Below are 24,202 nucleotides of genomic sequence, written 5' to 3' on the forward strand. Positions count from 1 at the left end.
ATAGGGATGCTTTGCCTGGAAAAGAGAAGACATGATGGTTCTTCTCAGGTATTTGAGGGGCAGATGTAAAAAAAAAAATGGAGAGACTTAATCTGAGGTATTGCAGTGTGCAGATGATTTTTAATGAATGTTACATGAAACAGATTTTTGTTCAATATAACAAAAATCTAACAAGAATTGTCCTCCAGTGGGATAGGTAGCCTCACAAGGTCATTGGACTTGTTTGAACAGGGGCCCAGATAGTTGACTGTGAATCAAGAATGCTGTAGAAGGAATTCCAGTACAGAATAGAAAGTTCAAATGCCTTCAAAGCCCCTTCCAACTCTCATACAGCTGTTAGTGCAAGCCTTTTACTAGATTCGTTTTTTATCTTATAGGATGGTACAAAATGCATCAGTTAGTGGGAGAGCTTATTTTCATTTCTTAAAGCTGTCTTAGGTGCTTGTGTGTTAGTCAAGTAGACTGATGAAGTCTTCCAAAGTTAGAATGAAGTAAACATGAAGTCATCTGAGGACCAGAACAATTTGTATTGACTGACTGGAAATTTAGTCCACCTACCTCCTTAACTTATATTAATGCATGAATCTTGAAGAGGTTCTTTCCCCAAGTTGTTATTTCCAGTCCCTGTGTGATGGTCTTAAGGGATTTGCTTTAGAGATTTGTCCAGGAAAATGGCTCACCCAAGTATAAAGGCTTGGCTTCGCTGCAGGAAAAGTGAGGAACTATAAAATGCTCCTGATTGCCACAGTATGAACGCTGTATAAATACACTGGCCAATCTGATGAGGTCTTCATTATTTGTAATGAATGCTTGCTTCATGAACATGTGGTGGGGGAAAACCTTTCTCAAGGAAAGATTTGGCCCTTGGAGACAAGTCTCCCTTTCCTTAGGCAGAGTGGTTAATTATGAACCTAGAAGACTATATTATATATAAGAATCTGAAAGAAATTGCAAAGTTAAAAAAAAAATCAAGACATGGCCTTTAGAAATTTTACTTAAAATTATGTTTGTCTCTTGTTGAACTAGGCCTTAAGCTCCATGAAAGGAGTTTTTAACTGCTTTGTTTACTACTGTATTCCTAGTGTCGAAATCAGTGTTAGGTGCTGAGTTGGGTACTCAATAAATTATTTGTTGACTGAATTGAAGAGCTTCCAGATGTTATAAACTCTCTGTTTCAAGGATAAGAATAGTCCTGTCAGGGCCAAAACACTGGGATAATGATATCATTAGGATATCATTAGGATATCATTAGTTTGGTGATGATACAGACCAGTACTTCCCAAAATGTGTTCTATGTCAAATACTTCCAAGAACTGCAGGTGCTAAAAAAGTTAAACATGCTTCTTTTTTAGACTGCTGATATAGTGAATTACACTGGTTTGTGAATGTTGAATCAACTTTGCATTCCTGGGATAAATCCCAGTTTATCATGATATGTTGTCCTTTTAAAATATTGATGGATTTAACTCGTTAGTATTTTGTTAAGGAGTTTTGCATCTATGTTCATGAAGGCTATGGTTCTATAGGTTTGTTTTTTTCTGATGACTTTGGTTTTGCTATCAGGGTAATGTTAGCTCATAGAATGAGCTGGGATGTGCTCTTTCCTCTTTTTCTCTGGAAGAGTTTATGTAGATTTGGTATCATTTCTTCAGATGATTGATAGAATTCTCTAGTAATGTCATCAAGCCTGGAGTTTTCTTTGGGAGAAGATCTTTAACCACAAATCCAATTTTAGAAATAGATGTAGGGCTATTCATGTTATATATTTATTTTAGTGAGTTTTGGTAGTTTGTATTTCTTAGTTAATTTGTCCATTTCATCTAAGTAATCAAATTTATTGGCCTAAAGTTGTTCATAATTTTCCCTTATTATCCCATTAATATCTTTATGTAGTGATGTTGCCTCCCCTCTCTGATTCCTGATACTGGTAATTTGTATCTTTTCTGTTTTTTTCTTTAATCAGTCCTACTAAAGTTTGTCAATTTTATTGGTATTTTCAAAGAACCAATTTTGGCTTCTTTGATTTTCTGTATTATTTTTATATTTTCAGTTTTATTGATTTCCACTGTTATCTTTATATAGCATTCTTTCTGCTTGCTTTTAGGTTTAATTTGCTCTTCTTTTTTAGTGTCTCATCATGGGTTTTGTTTAGATGTGAGCTTCTAATATTGATTTACTGCACATATAAGTATGTCTGATTTCCATATTCTGGAATTCAGTTCTGTATTGTTTTCTCCCATATGAGCTTTAGACTAAAATCCCTGAAAACATAACAGGTCTCAAATTAGCAAATGAAAAAAATCTCAATTGCAATAAAAGACATAATTCTTGAATTTATTACAGTTACTTCCGCCCATCAGAAACTGAAATACGAACGTATGTAGTATTGGCTATAGTAGATCCTTGGTGACTTTGAACTTAAATAACAGCTCTGCTAAAATTCTAGGTTGGTTTCCCTTCAGTTGCTGTGTCATTCTCTTTGTGTGTGTGTGTGTGTGTGTGTGTGTATATATATTTAGTTTGCATATTTGAGTAATTTTCTCTATCATTTTAAGGAAAAGGAAGCTTCACAAGCCTTTTGTTGATAGACTAATTTAATTGTATCCTTAAGGAAATATTTTGAAAATCCTTAGAAATTCCTGTTCTTTAGCACTGAGTTAGTCTCTATACCTACCATTCAACTCTTACAAGAATTTATTTTTCATTTTTAGATTTTATAAAGGCATAATGTCCATACAGTGAAATATACAAACCTGAAGTATACAGCTCATTGGATAAATTAAAACCACCCTTCAGATCAAGATTCTAAGAGAATTCTTAGTGTTTTGGGGAACAGTAAAGTGTTGATCCTTTTACTATATTTTACACTCCTTAGAAACCCTTATTTATAAATATAGTATTCTGTTCATCAGCAAAAAAAAAAATGACGTCTCCCTTCTGGGAAAAAAAGACTTACAGAATAGATAATGGTGCTTCTGAGGAAATATTGAAAGATTGAGGGTTTTGTTTGTTTGTTTTTGGTCAGGAGAATGGGTAATTTTTTAAAAGAAAAGGTTTCACATTGTAAAGAATTAATGTGGATGATTCTGAACTGTGGTTTAGAGGCTCAAATGTGGTAAAATGGGTTTGAATTAAAGGTGGGGTGTTATCTAAATATTGGAAAAACCTTTTTGACGTTTTGATGCTAAAATCATAAAATGTGAAAATTGTATGAAGTCTGTGAATGGCTGGCTTTAAGAAGAGAAAACGTCTATGTTGGCTTAGCTATTAAATTTGCCTACAGATGAGTTTGAACTCATCCTTCTAGTTGAAAAAAATACAAGACTCTGTGACCTACATCTAATGGCACAAGGACATCCACTTGGTCATGTCTTGAGTTTGGTTTTATTCTCTTTGTCTAGAAGATTAAGATTGCGGCTCTGCGCATGTACACTAGCTGTGTGGAGAAAACTGACTTCGAGGAATTCTTTCTAAGTAAGTTACTGTTTTTGATAGTTCTAAAAAGAAAATGAATCTACTTTTCATTTTAATGATTGTGCCTTGGTAGGATAGTTTTTTTTTTTTTTTTTTTTTAGTTACTAGTGCAACAGTTTTTCCTAAACAAAGTGTGTAATAAAGGTGCTTATTTTTCTCTTTTAATAGAATAAACAAAGGCCAAAAGAACCCTATTAAGACATTTTAAAAAGTTTGGGAAAAAAAAACTAAAAATTTGTCCACGCATGTGTCTTTTTACTAATAGTAAACACATCTTGTTTTACATTCTAGATTTTTTACTTAACATTTTGACATGAACTTTTTGTCAATCATTCCTGTTTTATTTCCAGTTTATAATTGTTTTAGTTAATCCTGGAATATGCCTTATGATTTTTCTTCTTTCTGTTAAACACTGTTGGGTCAAAAGGCATATACGATTTTTCAATTTACATCTTGATAAATTGCTTTCCAGAAGTGTTTTACTGGTTTAGATTATGACTAGCAGTTGATTATATCAATACAATATTCATTTTGATGCTGTATACTTGTAATTATAAACAAAGTCAGTTATAAAGTCTTATAAAGTCATTGGGAAAGTTTAAGCTGTTTCCAGTTCCACAGATTTTGTGTGCTGTGCATATCTGTAGTAATAGTCATTATCCTCAAAGCAACAAACACTTAACTGTACATACTTGATATTTTTCATGGACAGCAAATAATTACATATATTTATGTTAACAATGAAGAAACAGTGCAGTTCTGATTATTTAATAGTCTGGTTTTTAAAACCAAATGCTAGATGTTTTGTTGATTTTATTATTTCAGCAGATTGATACTATATTAGAAATTTAAAATACTATGCTGAGTTATAATCCTAATTTAGTATCCACCTTCCATTTCTTTATTTATTCATAATGAGGAAAGAAAACTTTCCTGCTTCTTTTTAATCTGTAACAATTTCTTATTTTAGGAGAAATTAGTCTGAGGGGAGAAAATGTTCTTTCTCTACCTGATGAAGAAACTATGAATATTAGAAGCTGGATTTTTTCTTAAGTGGTTTCTTATGTCCATGTGCTCAAATATTTTTCATCAAATCTTTTTAAAACTTCATCTTCAGACATCTATTTAATATTTGATTCAATAAATAACTCAAATTTATTATGTTTATTTTGAAAGGAAGTTTACTAGCTATCTTTGTTTAGCCAATCCTCATTATTGAAGATTCTTGAGTTAATATTATAGTATTGAAGAATGAAACTATTATTACATATTTAAGTTAATATATCATTTCAATTTATTTATATTTATTTATATCAATCCAATTTATTTATATATATCATTTCATTCATTTATAATGTAAACTACTTGTAAAAATAAAAATTCATTAAATTATTACCATCACATATTAGTTTGCATTTACATGGCATGCTTTTACACTTGTCTCACTTAGGAGTTAACAAAACGTTGTGAGATAGAAAGGGCTTGTATTTTTATTTTCATTTTTGTTTTGTTTTCAGAAACAGTTGAAACTTAAAGAGGCTAAGTGACTCCCCCAAAGTTGCTTAGTCAAGCCTAGATCCTAAGTTATCTGGCTTAAAATCGAGAATATTTTTACTATAACATATTGCCTGTGAATGAATATAACTGCAAAATAGAAATTGTAATACATCTCAGTGTTTTTGTATTTTATAATTTCTTGTATTTTATAATTTTAAAATGAGAACTACGTCTATAAAATGTTCTGTTAGTTACAAACTGATGTTTATATGTATTAGAGTGTGTACATCTCAATGAGCTTTGTTCTCGCTTTGCTTTTTGAAGAAGTTATCTAGAGAGACAGTACTTTTTTCAGTACTTACTTCAGGTTTTCTAAGACTTACTTTAAGAATTGCCTTTTAGACCCATAACATGTTCATCTGTATTGGGCTCCACTGTGGTCCATCTTTGTCAGCTGTGGTTAGATTAAACTTTAAAATCAAACCAAAGTGGTTCCAAACTATGGCTAGTGAATAAAAAAGGGATCAAATGTGAAAAGTACCATTTAGAGGCAGTTAAAGGATATCTATAAAATAATGAGACTTTCTTGCATCTTAGATTCTAAAGAGTAGGCCAGATAGGTTTGGGGTTAAAAAAAAAAGAATGTATATATAGTACTTCCCAAGATTATGCCTTTAAAGTGGCTATTGCTCTCTTGAATTTTTGGTGTTTTAGAGCTTGACTCTTAGAGTCCTGAGAATTCAGTAACTTCTTAAAAGGATATTGGACCTCAGGTAGATGGTCAGTGTCATGCTCACTTTTCCAGCAAAAGTGAGGCCAGTGGTATTTCATGAAGATTGAGTTATTTACTCAGTAAACAATATGCCTATCAGCCTCTTGGACAGGACCCATAAAATGTGAAAGTTACAGATTCTTTGTCATCTCAGAGCCTTGTGTTCAGAGGTCTTGATCCAGAGACCTAGATATTGGGGATTCTGACCGGTAAGACATCTTTCCAGCCCACTGTGTTTCCAAGATGTTCTAATGATGTCATTGTGGCATAAATACGTGCACCCTCTGAGAGCACACAGTGTTTGCTAACTGGTCTTTTGGAGATCAGTTCTCTTATAAAGAGCACTTTGGGACAGAGGTGGCCAACCAATCAATAAAGCTTGTATTTAATTCCACACTGTTAACTGCAAATTGCTTTGCTTTTAGCCCTTAAGAGTTTGTATCATGGAGAGTAGGCTTCTTAATGAATAAATTTTGAGTTAGTAAGATTGAGGTTCATCATATTATTAACAAGTCTTAAATAGTGAGTTTTTTTCAAAGATAATTTAAACCCTAGTGCCTAAATAATTCACTGAAAAATAACAGTAGTGAATATTTATAGAGTACCTATTAAATACTAACCATTTTGCAAAACATTTTATAGGCCTTATCTCTTTTAATCCTCACAAAAACCCTGTAAGTTTCTCTTGTTCTCCCATTTTTACAGAGAAGAAAACTTGAGGCACTGAGAGGTAAAGTCACGTACCCAGAGTCACGTAGCAAATAAGAGGTAGAGTTAAGGTTTTAAATCAGGATGTCTGACTCCAGAGTCTGCATTAAACAAACAACTATGTTAATACTGCCACCCCATAACAGTAATGAGTTATTTAATTTTATCCAACTTGGTATTGAGGAAGAAAGTACCTAGCCTCAGAAAATAATACATTGAGTGTGTATTGGAGCAAGGGTGTGATTGTAGCAAGATCCTATAGCAGGTTTTAACTTTGAGGTGTTTAAACACATTTCATTAAGCTCAAGAATCTGCTGTGTTGTTGAGTCGCTCACAGTCAAACATTCAGTGGTCTTGTTTTTTAGGGCTTTACCCTGTGGGTTTCTGTTCTGACCCCAATGGCTACAGGGAGTCAGTCAAATGCCAGCTCTTTTCCCATCCTCAGCCCTGAGCTGACCCTTAGAAGGGAAAATTGTGACCCAAATCCAATTGCTGGCCTGTCTGTCTGTCTGTGCTTTCCAGCCCGAGAACTGATTCCCTCTCTGAGAAAACTGGAAAGGCTCCTGGAGGCTGCTGAGAAGCTTTGATGTAGAGGTAGCAATTGAACAGATTGTCCTTTAGAAGCAGCCAAATTTCATTTTCCAGATTGAAAGACAGACTTCCAAGAAAACTTTTCTTTTTAATGTTTTGTTCTAGCATCCAAAAAAGACCCAACTTCAGATCTGGGCTTGAGAGTTTCTCATGGCTATTCTTGTTCTAGGTGGAGGGTGGTTGGCCCACTCTCAGATGGCATGTGTCTTAATAGCTAAATGACTGGCCAGGCCAGCCTTCACCTCCCTCCTGCTGGGCTCCAAGAGGAAGTCCACTTGACAGCTGCTGGGCACCTCCCAGTAATCTCACCAGGGTATTTTGGTGTCACTTTGTGACAGACCTGGACTTAAACCCCAGCCCAGCCACTAGCTTGTTAATATTGTGGCTGCCCGCAAGTTACTTAGGCTTTTTGAGCCTGTTTCCTCAACTCTAAAATGAGGATTATAATGCCTTCCTTCAGAGTTAAAGTGAGGATTAAGTGCAATAATGTATTGACATGACCACTGGTGGACCTGGCAGGAAGTATGGGCCCTTAGTGAGTGTTAGTTTCTGATACTAGTATAGAAAGGCAGTTAGTGATTAAGATTACAGTGTATGGAATCAAGCAGATCTGAATTTGATCCCAGATGTCTCATTTCAGAGGTGTGTGACCTTGGGCAATTGTCATGAGCTCTCTAAGGGTCAGTTTTCTTACCTATCAAATGGGGATAATACCAATACTCACCTCATAGGAATTTTGGGAGGATTCATTGAGCTAATCACGTAAGGCACCTATAATAATGTCTGGCACAAAGTAAGCCCACAGTGAATTATAGCTCTTCATTATTATTGGTGGTATTAGTGTACCTCACAGGACCCTGCTCTGTGTTTTCTCTCCTAGTGGGCCCTATTTGTTATCATTTAGTACACTGTGTACTTCATTATCTGCTGAAAGGCAGAAGATACTACTTTGAGTCCTTGCTGCAAAGGACAGATTCTACTCTTAGGGCCCAAGTCTCCCACTGATTTTTTCTTTATCCTCTTGCTCCAGCTTTTCTCCCTGCCATGTAATAAGGAGGGCATATCCATTGGGGGACCCCTTATCCAGCCAGAAGCATTTCTTAGAGATTTGAGAATTGAGAGGCTTGGATGTCTAAGCACTGACGGGATTTTTGGTATCTTAAACCAAGGATGAGCTCTACCTGGTTTTGTCATTCCTGGGGTGATGAATGGCCTTTTGTTAGATATGATCTGCTTTCTTATTCAACTACAGCTCCCTAGATCCCTACTTCCTTCTCCTGGTCATTTATTTGGGTTGAATTGTTCAGCATACCCATGTTCATAGCACATTGGGTCACCTTAAAGAAAGAAAATGGGAGAAGGAGACTAGAAGCACTTAGACTTCTCAGCAGGGCTCAAGTGAAAACAGCCTGTACTTAAGTGGGATAGGCAAGGTGGTGTCTGTCTAGCTTTCCAGAAGAATTTGAGACCAAGAACGAAAGTAACATTGAATCACATGAAAGTTAGAAGGAATCATGAAGATCATCCAGACCACATTATACAAAGTGAGAAAACAGGCTCAGAGAAGAGAAGTGATTTGCCCAATGCCACACAGCAAGGTGGTAACAGGGCTGGAACTAGAAGGCTAATTGCCTGACTGCATTCAATGCTCTTTTCAACCCATGGGCTTGCCTTGTAGTTCCACTGGCCCTCTTTGTTAGCATAATCAGAGAGTACTGTGACTGCCACATGTTTTAATTAAACAAATTCCTATCAATATTTCAAATATAGTCCATATTCTTTTTATAAACCTTCATATGTTTGTGCTTTATTGTTATTTTCTAGGGTGTCAGATGCCTGATACATTCAATTCATGGTTTCTTATAACTCTGCTTCATGTCTGGTAAGTGAACAATTTAAGTGAAGTCATCAAATGTATTTTTTTCTTAAACACTACTGACTTGTTAAGGTATAGCCTTCCACGGGGCTGATTATATGAAACGTCAGTTCAGGCATTAAAAACTGTTCCTTTCATTTTTAATAACTGGTGTCTTGTAGCACATTTTTATTAAAGGTCAAAGCATAGTCCCCAAAAGAAACTTAAGTGGGATTTTCTCAAAGAACACCTAACCCAGTGAACAATGCTATCAGTATCTCTAAGAGACCCTATGAGCTTGGATGGAAAGTTCTCTCCCTTGGCTGTTTTAGGAAAGTTCACATTTACGTAAAAGTGGTTTGAATTGTGAGCATCCGTGGTCATTTTCATTGCTGGTCATCAGAAACCTATAACAAATTATAGCACTGACATTTACGCCTGTACCTCTAAAATGTGCATACCGGTTAGATTCATGCCAGGTTTGTTGCATGTAAAAATATTTAACACCTTAAACAGTATATTTTTTCTTCAGCTGCAAATTAAGTAGCCAAAAAAAATCAATTTTTCATCTAATGTTACACAGTATTAAAGGTCAGAAGGATATAGGAGAGTCGTTGAAGTGGGGGCTGGGGAATGTATTTATTGAACTGCCAGATCTTGGGAAAGTAAATTCTGGAGAACTAAGTTTACTACTTTGACCATAGTGAGTATCTGAGGAACGTGGGGAATGGTTGCCCTGTCAAAAGGACCCTTGTTTGAGACTGCCTTCAGCTGAGCTTTGCATCACAGGACTGACTACTATATAAAGACTTTTTGGTTTTGATCACCTCTGAAATATTTCTTCTGAACTCACATAGTCAGTGAGATTGGCTAAGGGGCCTAAGACGGCAGTTTATTTTATGTTATTTTTTTCTAAGCTGGTAGCTTATTGAGTGTACACTGTGTCCTGAGCAGTCAATAAGCTATGTCAAGAAGCTCACAGTCTAGTGAGGGAGATAAGACATGTATAACAGTCAGTTATAAATCAGAATGGCTGAGTTCTATAATAAATCTAAGTAGTGCCTGTGGAATCACAGAGGAAGCCGCGATAAAACTTGTACTGGTTCTACCTGTTCTTTGAAATGTACCGTGTCTCTTACTCAGGCAGCTGAGAAGGCAAACTACCTTCTGTCTGAATCGTGAAGGTTAGGAAAAGGTTCAGGGAGGGCAGCTGGATGTACTGAGAGGAAAACTACTTTTTCAAGGAGAGGACTGCAGAGGTGGCACTGTGGAATTACTCACTGGAAAGGTGGGAGGGTTAAGAGGAGGCTAGGCTGTTCCCAGAGGAGCTCAAAGATAATATTCAGAGCCTGTATGAAAGACTCTTTATTGCCCAGTAGCTAGAGGTATCAGAGTGTTAGAGGGAGTGGATGACAAAATAAAAAATATAATCCCTGTGACCACATCCCAAGGTCAATACCTGACTAATAGTAGCCGAGAGAACCTTGAAACTACTTGTAGTCCTTTCAAGTTAGCCACCATTTCCAAATGTGCCTGCTGATTCTTCCTTGCTGAGGTTGGTTTAATTTCTCAGCGGAGCAGGGGGGTACCACCATCAGTTAAGGAGGGGGAAGGAGGCTGTCTGCTTTAAATCTATGCTCGATCTCCCCTCCGTCCTTCCTCCTTAGTTCTCATGATCTGCGGGCTTTGATGGGATGAATCAATAGCTTTTCAGTTTGAATCAGCAAACTTTTATTGAGGACTGTGTGTTAAGGACAGAGGCATTGGAAATAAGGACATGACATGGTGTGCACCTTCAAGAAACAGTCTAGTGGAAAACAGGCAAAGGACAATTGCCTGTAATGGGTGACAACGAAAGAAGCACTGTGCTTCTTGAAAGAAGTGAGGCACAAGCAGATACTGTGGAAGGACAAGGCGTGGCTAAATCCAGATTTGGTGGAAGGGAGCGGTATTGGATAAAGAGTTGCTCTGTGGTAGAGGTGACATTTGAGATGCACCAAGAAGGGTGAGTGGAATTTCTGTCAGAGAAAAGGAGGACATTTTAGGTTGAGGAAATAATTAGGAGCAAAACATAGAACATGTACAAGAGCACAGAGTATTTGAGGTCAGTCAGTTGTCCGAAGTGTGTAGGGTGAGTCTGTGGAAGAATGTAGTGCAAAAGGTCACCAGAAAGTTAATTTAGGGTCCAGCTGGGCTGTGATCCTCCAAGAAGAGTTGAGGAAGCTCTCTTCTAGGGGATAGAGGTCTAAGAGGGAGTAATGTATCCACCCCAAGCCTGTGGAAAAGCTGTGTTCTTCTAGCCCTGTTCTCTTAGCCTGAAGCTCTAGGAGGCTAACTGAGGGATAGCCAAATCCAGTATTACTGGGCTCAGTGGACTTGCTAGAGATGTGTAGGGTTGAAATACCTCCTGTGGGTGGTAGTGTGAGGGAGAGATGGGGAAGTTTAGATAGCAGTCATAAAAATAGGAAGAATTCCACCCCCTCAACCCCCAAAAGACCAAAACTAGAACACCCTGGCCGTGGACTTTTCAGAAATCTTGTTTGGGTTCCCAAGGGTGATGGCTCCCTGTCGGCTCTTAGAATAGGGACAGGATTTCTCATATCGTTAGTTGATGTTTCCCTTATCCTGTCTGCTTTCTCTAGTTCCTAAGTTTTTTTGTGTATTGGGATGTAGGACTGGGACCCCTCCAGTTCCTAGAAGGCCCCTATCAGTTGTGTATTCAGATGAGCTTCCAGCTGCAGTGACTGTCCTTTGTCTTTGCTGAACAAGATTAGTATTGACTGTTGAAAAGATGCTGAGAGAGGTTGCTGTCTGGGCTTTCCAGCATCCCCACATGGACCTGATAAAAGTAGACCTTCTCCTCAGTTCCCTATCTTGGGCAGTGACATTGTGGTCCATTCAGGTGCCCACACCAGAAACCTGGGAGGCCTGTTTGACTTTCCCTCACCCCTTTCATCTGGTCAGGCACCAGTCACCCAACTCAAACTCTTTGACCATGAGCCACAGTAACAAATGCATTTTATTTTGCAGTCCAGAACATACACATGTATCTGGTACAAAAGTTTTGTAAAACTTATAATGTCAGATAATCTGTGATATTTTGTGTTTCATTTGAATTCATTTTAAACAGAAATTCAAGATGTCACCCACTAAGTTGATTTCACTTGGTTGTAAGCTACAGTACCTGTAAACTGGTCTTTGGCCTCCAAATTCCTTCTTCCTGTGCCATTGATCTTCTTGATACAAATGGGATTAGTGTACACACACACACACACACACACACTTACTCTCCTTAATATTCTCCATTGTTCTCAGGATAAAGTATGTTTCCTAGCATGGCATTCATATCCCACCAAATATGCCACCTTTACTTCTCTCATCTGTTGCTATTCTGGTTACCACTACCACCACCACCCCCTTCCCTGCAAGAAAAAATAAAACTATATAATAGAAATATCAAGTCTTCTGCACAAAGCTTTCTTCTTCCCTTCTTCCTCCTCTCCACTTGACAGACTCTTGTTTTTCATTCAGTATCCAACTCAGATATTACCTCTTCTTTGAAGCCTTCTCTCTAAAGGCAAAGTTAGTTTCTCTTCTGTGTTCCCTTAGTATTTTAGATACATCTGTTACGGTACTCATCACATAACATTTTTATATTCTATCAAATATGTATCAGTCTTCCTTGTGGACGGTGAGTTTATTGAGAGGAAGAATTATTTTTAGAACGATACGAAAATTTTGGAAAGATATGAGATATTTCTTCCCCTCAGTCCCATGTCTTACTCTTAGTTTGCATTGATAAATATTAATTAAATAATCTGTGGCCTCAGATCTGACTTCGCTCCCATGCAATTGGAAGGGTCCTGGCCACTGCCTGTTGGTCAGGTGGGAGTGGCAAAGCTCTGCTCCTGTGTATGTTTCCCTGGGTGGTGAGATGTATGTAGGTGGAATTTATGTTGGTGTTCTAAGCACTAATTGACTTGTAGAGGCCCCCATTTTAAAATTTGTCATGGAACACTAGTATGTTATTGATGCAAAAATTAATTTTAGAAAGTGGGATGGGACAAATAAAATTAGAATATGTCTATGATGGAGGTGGAGTGGGAGGAAGATGCAGTTTGTATTTTTAAAAATTATTTTGAAGTCAGATGTAAGTATCATAACTACTAGGTCCTTTAAAATATTATTTTAAAATTTATTTACATATATTATCTCACACATTCTTATAACTACTTTATTCCTGTTTACATATGAGAGATCAGAGGCTTAGAGAAGCCAGAGAGCTTGCCTAAAGAACTGGATAGTACATGGTAGAGAGGAAATTCCAGCATCAGTCTGGTTAGCTTAAAGTATTAACTGCTTTCCTCATTGGTAATTAAAATTACTGAAGTAACTAATTGAATAATTATTTATGAATACTAATAGTATTTAATATTAGTCAGTACTATATATTGCTTAGTTAAGAACCTGCTTATTCTTAAACATAAATCCATAAATTATAATACTAATTTTTAAATTGAACTTACTGTATGCAGATTTGTTCCCTGCCCTCATGGGGCTTAGAGTGTGGGAGAGAGACTTTAAACAAATCGTTAGTAAAATGCCACTGGATGGTGCTATGAGAGGAGGTGATAGGGCTCCGTGGAAGTAGAGGGATACATAATTTAGTTGAAGGGGGTGGGTCACTCTGGGAGGGCTTCACTGAAGAGATGACATTTAAACTGACACCTGAAGATTAACAGAAGTTAGCAAGTCAGAGATTGGATGAAGAAGCATTGCAGGCAGAGGGACCTCATGGTTTTCAATCTTTTTACCAGCAGAAGAACCCTTTTTAAAAATGAAGTTTTATGCTCAGCCACAGTGTTTGCATAGGTAAAAGGATTGCTACTCAGGTTGAAGAAGTGGGAACGACCTGCTCACTTCAGGTCTTCACAAAACGCTCACTGGTAAGGGACCCTTACATAGCTCCATGGAAGCTCAAGGCACAGTTTAAAAACCACAGATCTAGTCCAGCTCTCTCGTTTTGCAAATGGGGAGGTGATTGTGGCAATTTTAAGGGGTTTGTCACAGGCCTCTTGATCAATAATGGGAGGATCCAAGACTCAAATCCAAAGCTGACTATGTGAACTGCGCCTTCTGCAACACTTTGCTTCCTGCCTGCATGACCCCTTTTGGGGTCATGGGGATGGGAATCTCTTGCCCTGAATTTGGACTGCATAGCACTGACCAACAACTATATGAAACTGTTTCTTGGCACTCCCTGTCTGTGTCCTGGGAGAGGCAAGAAGTAAACCTGAAAATAGTCCAGGGTGACAAATGCTGTGTTTGATAAGCAGACATACAGATCGTATGGGAGAAGGGGATGGGGAGCAGCCTGGGGATGGTCAAGGAAAGCAGTTGCATTGGCCTTCCGGGGTCAAGAACCAGAGGACATGGAGTCTGGAGGAGTTATTAGGAGGGGAAGAATTAATTGTAAACTACTTTTTAAGACGTTCCAAGTGAGAAAGAAAGATGAGATGATGATCACTTGTGGGAGAAACAGGATGGAGGGGAGAAGCATTTTGTATTTTGTTTTTATTTTAAGGTAGGGAAACACTGGAACACTAGGTTAAAAAACACTAGGTTTTTATAAGCCTGAAGGAGGAAACCTCTGGGAAAGAAGAGAAGGAAGTAAAGTTGTGGAGGTGGAAGAGACTGGAAGAAGACAGACTGGTTCCAGTCTCAGTCCAGCCAGAGAACTGCCCTGGCAGACACTCCTGGCCTTTGCAAGAGGGCTTTTTAAAACCACCACAGCAGTTTTGATAATAGCTGTAGGGCTTTCAAGCTCGTGCTGGATTCCAGCAGCTCCAGACCTGCTATATATGGTGAGCTCTGGCCATGTACACGTCTTCTCTCTGCCTCTGCCAGCTAGAGTTGCTCTGTTTAAACACCCACACATGTAGCTGTTTGCCCAAACCAAAGGCTTATGCAGCATCATTTTACCAACATTGCATAACCTAAGAGCACTGGTACCTGCTACCCAGGAGCTTGTTCTTTATAGTGGCTCTGACAGGCAGGCCGCAGGCCAGGTGTAGCTCTTGGAGGAGGCTCTCTGTCAGGTGAGATGGCTTCAGGAAGTGCCTCGCCCACTTGTCTGTTTGCCCACACACTGTCCTGTGGCCCCTGTGCTCCCTGCATAAAGGTTAGGCTTCGTGGGGAGGGAGTTTAGGAAACCAGGTGGAGATAGCCATGTACACAGCCCCAGGAAAGGATCCGCGTGCCAACTCACAAATAAATAAACTCATTCATTAGCACACTGCTGAGACTTGAGTGTGGCCATGTAGGCTCTGCTTTCTTGGCCTCAGCTGGTGGCAGAGTAAGGGAAACAAGCTACGTGAAAGTCCCTTTGGGATTCCTTTATAGCAGCCAGAGTGACAGACCTGCCCAAGTGCCCACTAAGCTTCATTGAATTCAAAATCAGATCCTCTCTAAGCAACTTATAAACTACCATGAGAGAGAAACAAGGCCAAAACACAACTGGCATTGTCAGAAGGCCCAAACAGAGCAAGCGAGACAGGATGCTGAGAGCTGCCAATACATGGCAGGAGGTCAGCATCAGGAATAACAAGAATTCTTCCCTCTCAGATTTAGGCAGAGGGGAGGAAAGCATGGCTAGGAAACTCTCCTTCCTTTGAACTCTGCAGGCAGTGTTGTCTTCCTCCATGTCTGATCTAGCAGGAAGAGATTTTTGGAGCTGTACTGTCACAGAGTAGGGGAAACAGTCAATACTGACACTGCCTGGAGAGAGGGGCACTTATGGCTTGGGGAAGGGAGGGGAGCCCAGGCTTCATTGCAGCTCCTCTCTTCTCCACTGTGCAACCTTAAGTTACTTAACTCCTCAGAACGTCAATTTTCTTTCCTGTGAAATGGGGCCACTTGTACTAGATAGATGATTATGTACCTTGAAAGAGACAGTGAATGCAAATGTATCTTACAGTGGCAAATCTCATACTAGAGGACTTTTTTGTCATACTAGAGGACTTAGTAAACGGTAATAATCATTATTACTATGTGCCATAAGGCAAAATTTACACTTTAGCCTTTTATATTTGGAGACTCCTAGTGAGTGAGTCTTTCTTCCCTTTTCCCCTCCTTCCTTTTAGAGATATTAGGGAGCCATCGGACTAGGGCTTGAACACTCCTTTTTTTCTTTACTTTGCTAGCTGGGTTATTTGCTTTCCTTATATGTAAAAGAGATCAGTATTATTTATGAGGCACTGGAGTCACTGAGAGACAAGGATAGTACTGTGAAGCTTAAAACCTCAATAATAAATTTTGGATTTAAGAACATCATCAAACTCAGGAGGGGCAACTGGAATTGCTCCTAAACAGAGAGTAGTTTTTGCACAGATTAATTTGATACTCAGAGTAGGTGCTTGCTAAATCCTTGCTAAATGAATGATTAAATTAATTATTTAGTAAAAGAATTTTTAAATTGCCAGATTGTCTCTTTTTAAAAAGATTTTTAAAAAACATACTTTATTTTTTAAGAGCAGTTTTAGGTTTCAACAGAATCTTTTCTTTTTAAAGTTTATTTTGCATTCTTAAGGGCAATTTTTATTATGTTTTAGCATGGAAGTCTCCCCTCCCCCACCTTTCTGTTCCCTCTAGAACAGAGCTCTGGAGTTATGAAGTTTAATCAGTAGCAAAATGAATTTGACCTCTCAACATTTAATGTAAGCATTTATTATGAGGAATGCTTCCATGATGTCAATTAAGTAGAGCTGTCCTGTTCTTTTATTTAAACCTAATATTCTCAGTTGTGGAATAATTTAATGACTCAAATGTTACTGTTGTATGGTCAGAGCCTGTGACAAGTATTTGCTTTGTTTTCTAGTGGTACCCACTACAGGATCATCAAATCTTTTTTGTTGTTTACCATTTTGAACTTGTTTCATTCATTTTCTTTTCACTTTCCAACATGCTTTAACCTTTTCTGGGTGATTCAGAAGATCCTGATAACCCTTAAGTATATTTTGCCAGGCTGTCTTTGAGTTGTGCTGGGTAGCTCATACCCAGCCTGTTGAACCTCCCTGTTGAACCTCAATTGCTGTGCTGTTTTTTGTGTTTGTTTTAAATACATTTTTAGTTTCTTTCCTTTTAGCCTGCCAGCAGTTACTTTTTGCTGTTGTTGGTATGTTTGCCTTAGGTTAGCCAGTCTTTTCCCTTCTGATATCTTATTTCTAGTGTGATGCTAGTTTTGAAACTTAAGTTATTGCCCGTGTGAAGATTAAATGAAAAACAGTAAGTGGATTCTGGAAGGTTTGTTCTAGTCATTAAAGAGGCAGAAAAACAGTACAACTCTGGGATCAGATTAGCAGGGTTCAGATCTCAGCTTTGACAAGTAACTAGGTTTGTAACTCTGGGCAAGTTACTTCTCTTAAGACTCAGTTTCCTGAACTATGAAGTGGGGACAGTGAGAATACCAGCCTCCTATAGTTGTTTTAAGGATTAAATGAAATAATGCATTTGAATCACTTAGCACAGTGCCTGGCACATAGTTGTGTTAGCTGTTAATTACAGCGTTTATCCACTTCTGCTATTAAAGGATTTTTTTTTTTTGCTTTCTTCCTATTTCTTAGTCATATTAGGATAGGAAAAATTGCCAGAAAAGCTGAATTCAGCCTAGACCAGATGTTACCCTAATAATTGCTAGATTGCTAAATTACTAGAACTCTGTATCCTAAAAAAGGTTTCACTGGGGTGACTGTAGTATGTGTGGATGAAACATAGAGCTGGAGTTGAGATTTCTTCACCTCCATCCTTCTATGGCAGATTGTTTTTTCAATGTAAAAGTAGTGTGTGTAGAATGCTACCACTGTGAAAAATGGAGAAGAGTACATAGAAACATAAGCTTATATGTGTATAAATTATATGTGGAAGGATTCCTAAGAAGCTACTAACTGTTGTTGCCTTAGGAAGAGGAACCTGGGGATTGGGGGATGTGGGTTAAGAAGGAGACTTAAGGTTCTTTGTTTTTTGTTTTTTTGTTTTTTACCATGCACATGTATTATCTATTCAAAACAGTTACTAAACAAAGAAAGGAGTAGACTGAATGTGTAGGCTTCAAGGTCAGGTGCCCTAAGTACCTTGATCTTCAACTTGATCTGGAAATTCCAGGCAGCTGACTGTCTAAGATGTGGGCCCCAGCCTTCAGCTATGCTTTTTCCTTAAAGAAGACAAAGACAAAAATTCTTCCCAACAAGACTTTTCTGTCCTTAACTACCTAGAGAATTTGATTCACAAACTCAAGGCCAAAATAAGTTGAGCCTTTCTTTCGTTAGCTGAATTTGGTTATGGTGGCTGAATGGACAGCCCTGTGGATCAGAATCTTATTTTCCCAGTAGAACTCATGGGAATCTTTAGTACACTTCCTGTTGATGAGAAAACTGATTGTTTGTTTTGATTTTATAACTTTAACTATGTGTGATGAAATTTACTCTAGGACTTTATACTTGAAAGTGTTTTCCATCAATTGTCTACTACACTAATTAGGTACAGAGTTTTAGGAGTAATTAGAATTCGCTCTCCTTTCGTTTAGCAAGCTTGAATCTATATTTTCTAATCTCTTAGTATCAGCAAAATTAGGTACAGGTTGTAGCAAACTTCTCTCGAAAGGTAGGATAACACTTTAATTTAAATTTCTGGAACAGACCATTGTGAATACCATGGTTCGACTGAAGTAAATATTCACCAAATTTATCATTTTCCAGCCCTGGCAACATTAATATTTAATTATAGGGTTGAGGCTGGGAAGAAAGAGTTAAATTCTGAGAGACTCATCTGTTCTTTTTTTTTAATTCTTTTTTTTTAATTAGTTGAAGTATAGTCAGTTACAGTGTGTCAATTTCTGGTGTACAGCATAATGTCTCAGTCATACATATATAGATGCATATATTCATTTTCATATGTTTTTTGATTTAGAGACTCATTTGTTCTTTTTTTTTTTTTTTTTACTTTTTTTATTGAAGTATAGTCAGTTTACAATGCTGTGTCAATTTCTGGTGTACAGCACAATGCTTCAGCCATACATGAATATACATATATTCATTTTCATATTCTTTTTCACCATAAGCTATTACAAGATATTGAATATAGTTTCCTGTGCTATACAGTGTAAACTTGTTTATCTATTTTATATATACCAGTCTATATCCCAATTTATCCCTTCCCACCCCCTAACTCCCTGATAACCGTTAAGTTTGTTTTCTATGTCTGTGAGTCTGTTTCTGTTTTACAAATAAGTTCATTTGTCTTTTTTAAAAAAGTTCCACATATGAGTTATATTATATGGTATTTTTCTTTCTCTTTCTGGCTTACTTAGAGTCACATTCTCCAGCACCATCCATGTTGCTGCAAATGGCATTATTTTATTATTTTTTATGGCTGAGCAGTATTCCATTGTATAAATGTACCACAACTTCTTTATCCAGTCATCCGTCGATGGACATTTAGGTTGTTTCCATGTCTTGGCTATTGTAAATAGTGCTGCTATGAACACTGGGGTGCAAGTGTCTTTTTGAATTAAGGTTCTCTCTGGATATATGCTCAGGAGTGGGATTGCTGGATCATATGGTAAGTCTATTTTTAGAGACTCAAGACTTGTTCTTAAAGCCAAGGTGCTAATCTTATTACACCCCTTCTTGAAAAACATTCAGTGGCTCTTCTATGTCTGCTGAGGAAAGTCCAGACTTTTTAGCATGACGTTTCAAAGCCCTTCATGACCTTTCCAACATATTTTTCTGTTTCCTATAGCGGCCCTCCCACAAAATCTAGGTATTCATTGTTCCCTTACATGTGCTGAGCTTTCCATGGCTCTGTCTTTGCTCATAGTGTTCCACCTGCGGAAATTCTCTTATCTTTTACCTGTCCAATTGCAGCACACCTTTCCAAGCCCCAGGTACAGTGTTTCACTTTCCATGAAGCTTTCTCTGATCCTGGTCAACCAAAAGTAATCCTCTCAAACTCCATTGCACTTTGTGTTCCTCTTGGGACACTTTATGCATTCTCTTTTAAGACTCTCTGTGTATGGAGTATTTTGTCTCCCCAAAGGAGACTAAGTGCTCCTTGGAAGCTAGACTCTTGTTAGCCATCTCTAATCTCCACACAATAGGAACTCAGTTTATGTTCACGGAGTGAATTAAGTGTCAGTCAGCATCTTGAAAGTGTCTTCAATTTGTTTTACCTTTTCAACCCAGATAACCATTTGACTATTATCTGTAAGGGCTGTAGAAAGAACTGCTCTGAAACAAAAAAAACTTCACCCCATGTTGATATAGTTAGTTTATAGTCTGAGAAAATCTGTGCCTTTTAAACCTCAGAGGGCAGGTGTATTAACAAACTACAGAATTTTCATATAAATAAAGAATTCCATTACCTCACTATTGCTGTTGATGAATTGGCCTCTGACGACACTTAAGCATCAAAACACACAGACTCTTTTCAGGTGGAGAGGCTGACATGAGTGATGTGGTTAAATTTAAGAAAAATCTTATGAAAAAGGACTGTTGAACTTTCTCCAGTTTGTTTCTGCCTTGGAATATGCCCTATATCATACAAAGCAGCCAAATCTTTTTCCATGACCTGTTTTTATTGTCACAAAGTGTCATTTTTTAGGCATTAACTGGGTTCAGAGGTTACAAATTTAGTATAACAGCATCAGCAAATCCCAAGGTTGAAAGGGACTTTAAAGATCATGTAGTCAACCTTCTGTGAGACAGATAGCCAAACTGCAAATTCTCTGTTTTTTGAGGTCATCCATTCCATTATTTAAATCTTCAGAAACTCCCCTGTTAGAAAGTTTTAATTTGCAATGTTCAATGTTGAGTAATTCTTTCTCCCTCTGTGACCCACCCATTGGTTCTGATTTTAATTCTTGGACAAATAGTCTAATCACTTTTCTGCAGTATTTAAGACAGCTGTCCTGTTTTCTCCACATTAAATATCTTCTGATTTTTTATCTCTTTGTCTTGTCTCTTAAAATGAAATGTTCAAAACTGTAGACAGTAATCCAAGTACAGTCTGACCTGTGCTGAGTAGAACAAAAATCTTACTTTGTACATGAAGATATTATATTTTCATTACTGTATCTAAAATCACATTAATTTTGGGGGTGGGTAACCTCATCATCCTCTTGACTCCCTTGAATATATACTGTCAGCTTAAATCTGTAAGACTTTACACACATAGGTAGACATGACTCACCTATCCTGTACCTCTACAGCTGTACTTTAGACCTGAGTACAGGACCTTAGATTTATCCCTGTTAGATTCAGCCTGTTGAAACAGCTTGTTGAAGTATTCTTGGTTCATGGTTGGGTCATGCAACATATTTGTCTTCCTGTCCAGCTTCTTGTAATCTACAAATTTGATAAGTATGTTTTCTTTTCTTTCATCGTAGTCATTAACAGAAATATTGAGGCAGGCCAGGCTAGAATTATTTCATTGGACCATTCTATTGCTAGTAGATTTAAATGGGCAGGATTAATTGTATATGGAAATACAGTTGTCAGTTTAGACTCAATACTCCATAATTATAGCAGGAATTGTCTTTTAGGTGGATAGTCCTATTGTCCTGTTGTAGCTGCTTAATAACTATTTAACAAGCAATAATAGAAATAAGTATGCCCATAAGAATGAGAACAGGAACTAGCTTGGGAAGTTGGTGGCTCTTTATATTTTTATATATAGTTAAATGTAATATTGTATTTATTAATAAAACATAATATAATTCTTATATTCTTATGTAAGAGAGCCTTCTGAAGTGATTAGAATCAATGTGGTATAGGGGGAAGAGCCCTAAATTTGGCCCTGAGATGTTTTATTCATTTATTTATTCAGCAAATATATATTGATTACATGCTGTGTTTAAGCCCTGGATATATAACGATAAAACAAAACAAAACAAAAAAACACCGAGACTTGATCTTTGCCTTCAATGGAATGTGCATTCTAGTGGGAGAAACAATTTGATAATTTACACAGATGAAATCATAGTACTTACTGTGACCTATATTATGGACACGTGCTGTCCAACAGAAATATAATGCAAGTCACATATTTAATTTAAAAGTTTCAAGTAGCTCTATTTTAAAAAGTGAAAAGAAAAACATGAAACTGACTTTAATAATATTTTCTTTAACTCAATATATTGAATAATATTTCAACATGTAAGCAATATAAAAAAATTGAGATATTTATGTTCTTTTTTCTTGAACTAAATCTTTGAAATCTTACACTTATACCACATCTCAATTTGAACTAGCCCTATTCAAATTCAAATTCATTCAAAGCCGTATTCAAATTCATTTTGAACTAGTGGCTTCCATCCTAGATAGCACAGTACTGTAACCACCTTTACAGACTGCCCTGTGGTGTTGGGCAAATTACTTTCTTTCTTTAGAATGCCTGTCTTCATCAGTAAAATGAAGGATCCATACTTGTTTATCTAAACAAGTGGAAGTGGTCCCTTTCATATATGAGAGGGACTTCTGAGATGCTGTAAATAATCTGTATCTTGATCTGGGTGGTGCTTACATGGGTGTATATTGTACATAAAAATTCATTAAGCTGCACACTTAAGATTTACGTACTTTTCAGTATCTGTTATATCTCAATAAAAGATTTTAAAAAATAAAATTACTTCCAGTTTTTTGATTCTGTGCCCTTAGATAAAATCACTCTGATAAGCTGACCTTCAGTGGAAATGTGTAATGGGGAAAATGGAAACAACCAGTGATTCTCTATGTCTTCTTCCACCCAGGATGTGTCTGGTCAGAATGAAGCAGGAAGGCCGGAGTGGGAAATACATGTGTCGTATCATAGTTCATTTTATGTGGGAGGATGTTGAGCAACGTGGCAGAATCATGGGGGTAAGTGAGTGCTGTCAGATTCTGGTCTTGGAAAACTCCAATGAGGGATTGCCTGACTTGAGTTGAAGTTGTATGTGCTCTAGAATGGCCTGATGTCAAGTGGTAATTCAGCTAGAGTCACTTCTACCTCTGTGGAGGCTGACATGTTGCTGGCACTTTATTTGTGTATTTGCACACATTATCATGATTTGTCAATGTGAAGACATCTTATGTACGGAGATGGGATTATTAAGCCCAAATCATGGTGATAGGAGGTATGGATTTGGTGAATGGAGCAAATCAAATATTATTAATAATAATAATGCATTATTAGGACATTATGCCTCTGACACCACTTCAGTGTGTCAATTCACAATTGGTTTGGATGACAAGAACCTGGCATGGGGCCTGCACTGTCCTCAGGAACTTAAAAACAAGCACCTTGATCACTAACAACCTAAAGTACTTTGGCAAGGTATTTGCTGAAAAGTTCCATTAAGTAACCTGAGAAAGGAGGATATATAGTATATATATATAATGTAGAATGTAATGACAATAGAAAAATGAAACCAAAATTTTAGAATACTGTTGGTTATATAAATAGCAATCTCTTCCTCTATGTATATTGTGTATTTTGTATATCTAGACTGTGTTTTAGTAGATTGTAGTTCCTTTTTTTTCACCCATATCATTGCCTCCCAGCTTGGGAGCATCTAAAGCAGAACCATCAGACAGGGTCATGAAATGGATTAACTTGGTTTCATGATTACAAAGCAAATTTCTCCCTGTAGACTGAGAAATAAAGTTTACATATGTATTATACAAGTCATAAATGTTCATAGAATAAAAATCAAACAGTAAAAAGCTTTTAATGTAAAAAAACAACTATCTTTTTCCCAGTCCAACTCTGCAGAAATAACCATTGTTAAGAATTGACGTGTACCCTTCCGGTTGTTTTCTATAAAATACAAATGTATAAATGTATATTCTTTTAACATAGCACAAATGGGCTTATACTATACACACTGTTTTCATCTTGGCTTTTTTAACTCAATATATATTTGATGTGTTTTTACTTTACAATTGTTCTTAAAATTCAGAATGTTTTAACTGAGGCTGAAATCCCTTTAATCATCGGTCTCAATCCTGGCCAACTACCTCATTTCAAGAAGTAATTAATCACTGTTTCCACTTTGGTGTATATCTTTTAAAACTTTCTTATGTTATCTATAGAAAATATGTAGTATTGGTTTAGTGTGTATATATTTATTATATATGATACTATGCTGTATGTGTGTAAATGCAACTTTTTGTGTGTGTGATTTTTTTTTTTAATTGAAGTATAGTCAGTTACAGTGTGTCAGTTTCTGGTGTACAGCATAATATCCCAGTCATGCATATATATATATATATACA

At 37.1% G+C, this 24,202-nt stretch overlaps 1 protein-coding gene across 1 annotated transcript in view; it reads left to right on the top strand.

Moving 5' to 3' along the window:
• Nucleotides 1-24,202, top strand: part of LOC105084964 (ubiquinol-cytochrome c reductase complex assembly factor 1) — an 86,349-nt gene that overhangs the window by 23,077 nt on the left and 39,070 nt on the right. The window contains exons 5-7 of the mRNA XM_010975174.3: nucleotides 3,402-3,474; nucleotides 8,867-8,924; nucleotides 22,699-22,807. Coding sequence (XP_010973476.1) covers nucleotides 3,402-3,474; nucleotides 8,867-8,924; nucleotides 22,699-22,807 — 240 coding nt within the window. The remainder of the gene's footprint in view (nucleotides 1-3,401; nucleotides 3,475-8,866; nucleotides 8,925-22,698; nucleotides 22,808-24,202) is intronic.

This window comes from Camelus dromedarius, chromosome 18 (assembly GCF_036321535.1).
Source record: "Camelus dromedarius isolate mCamDro1 chromosome 18, mCamDro1.pat, whole genome shotgun sequence".
NCBI classification, from domain to species: domain Eukaryota; kingdom Metazoa; phylum Chordata; class Mammalia; order Artiodactyla; family Camelidae; genus Camelus; species Camelus dromedarius.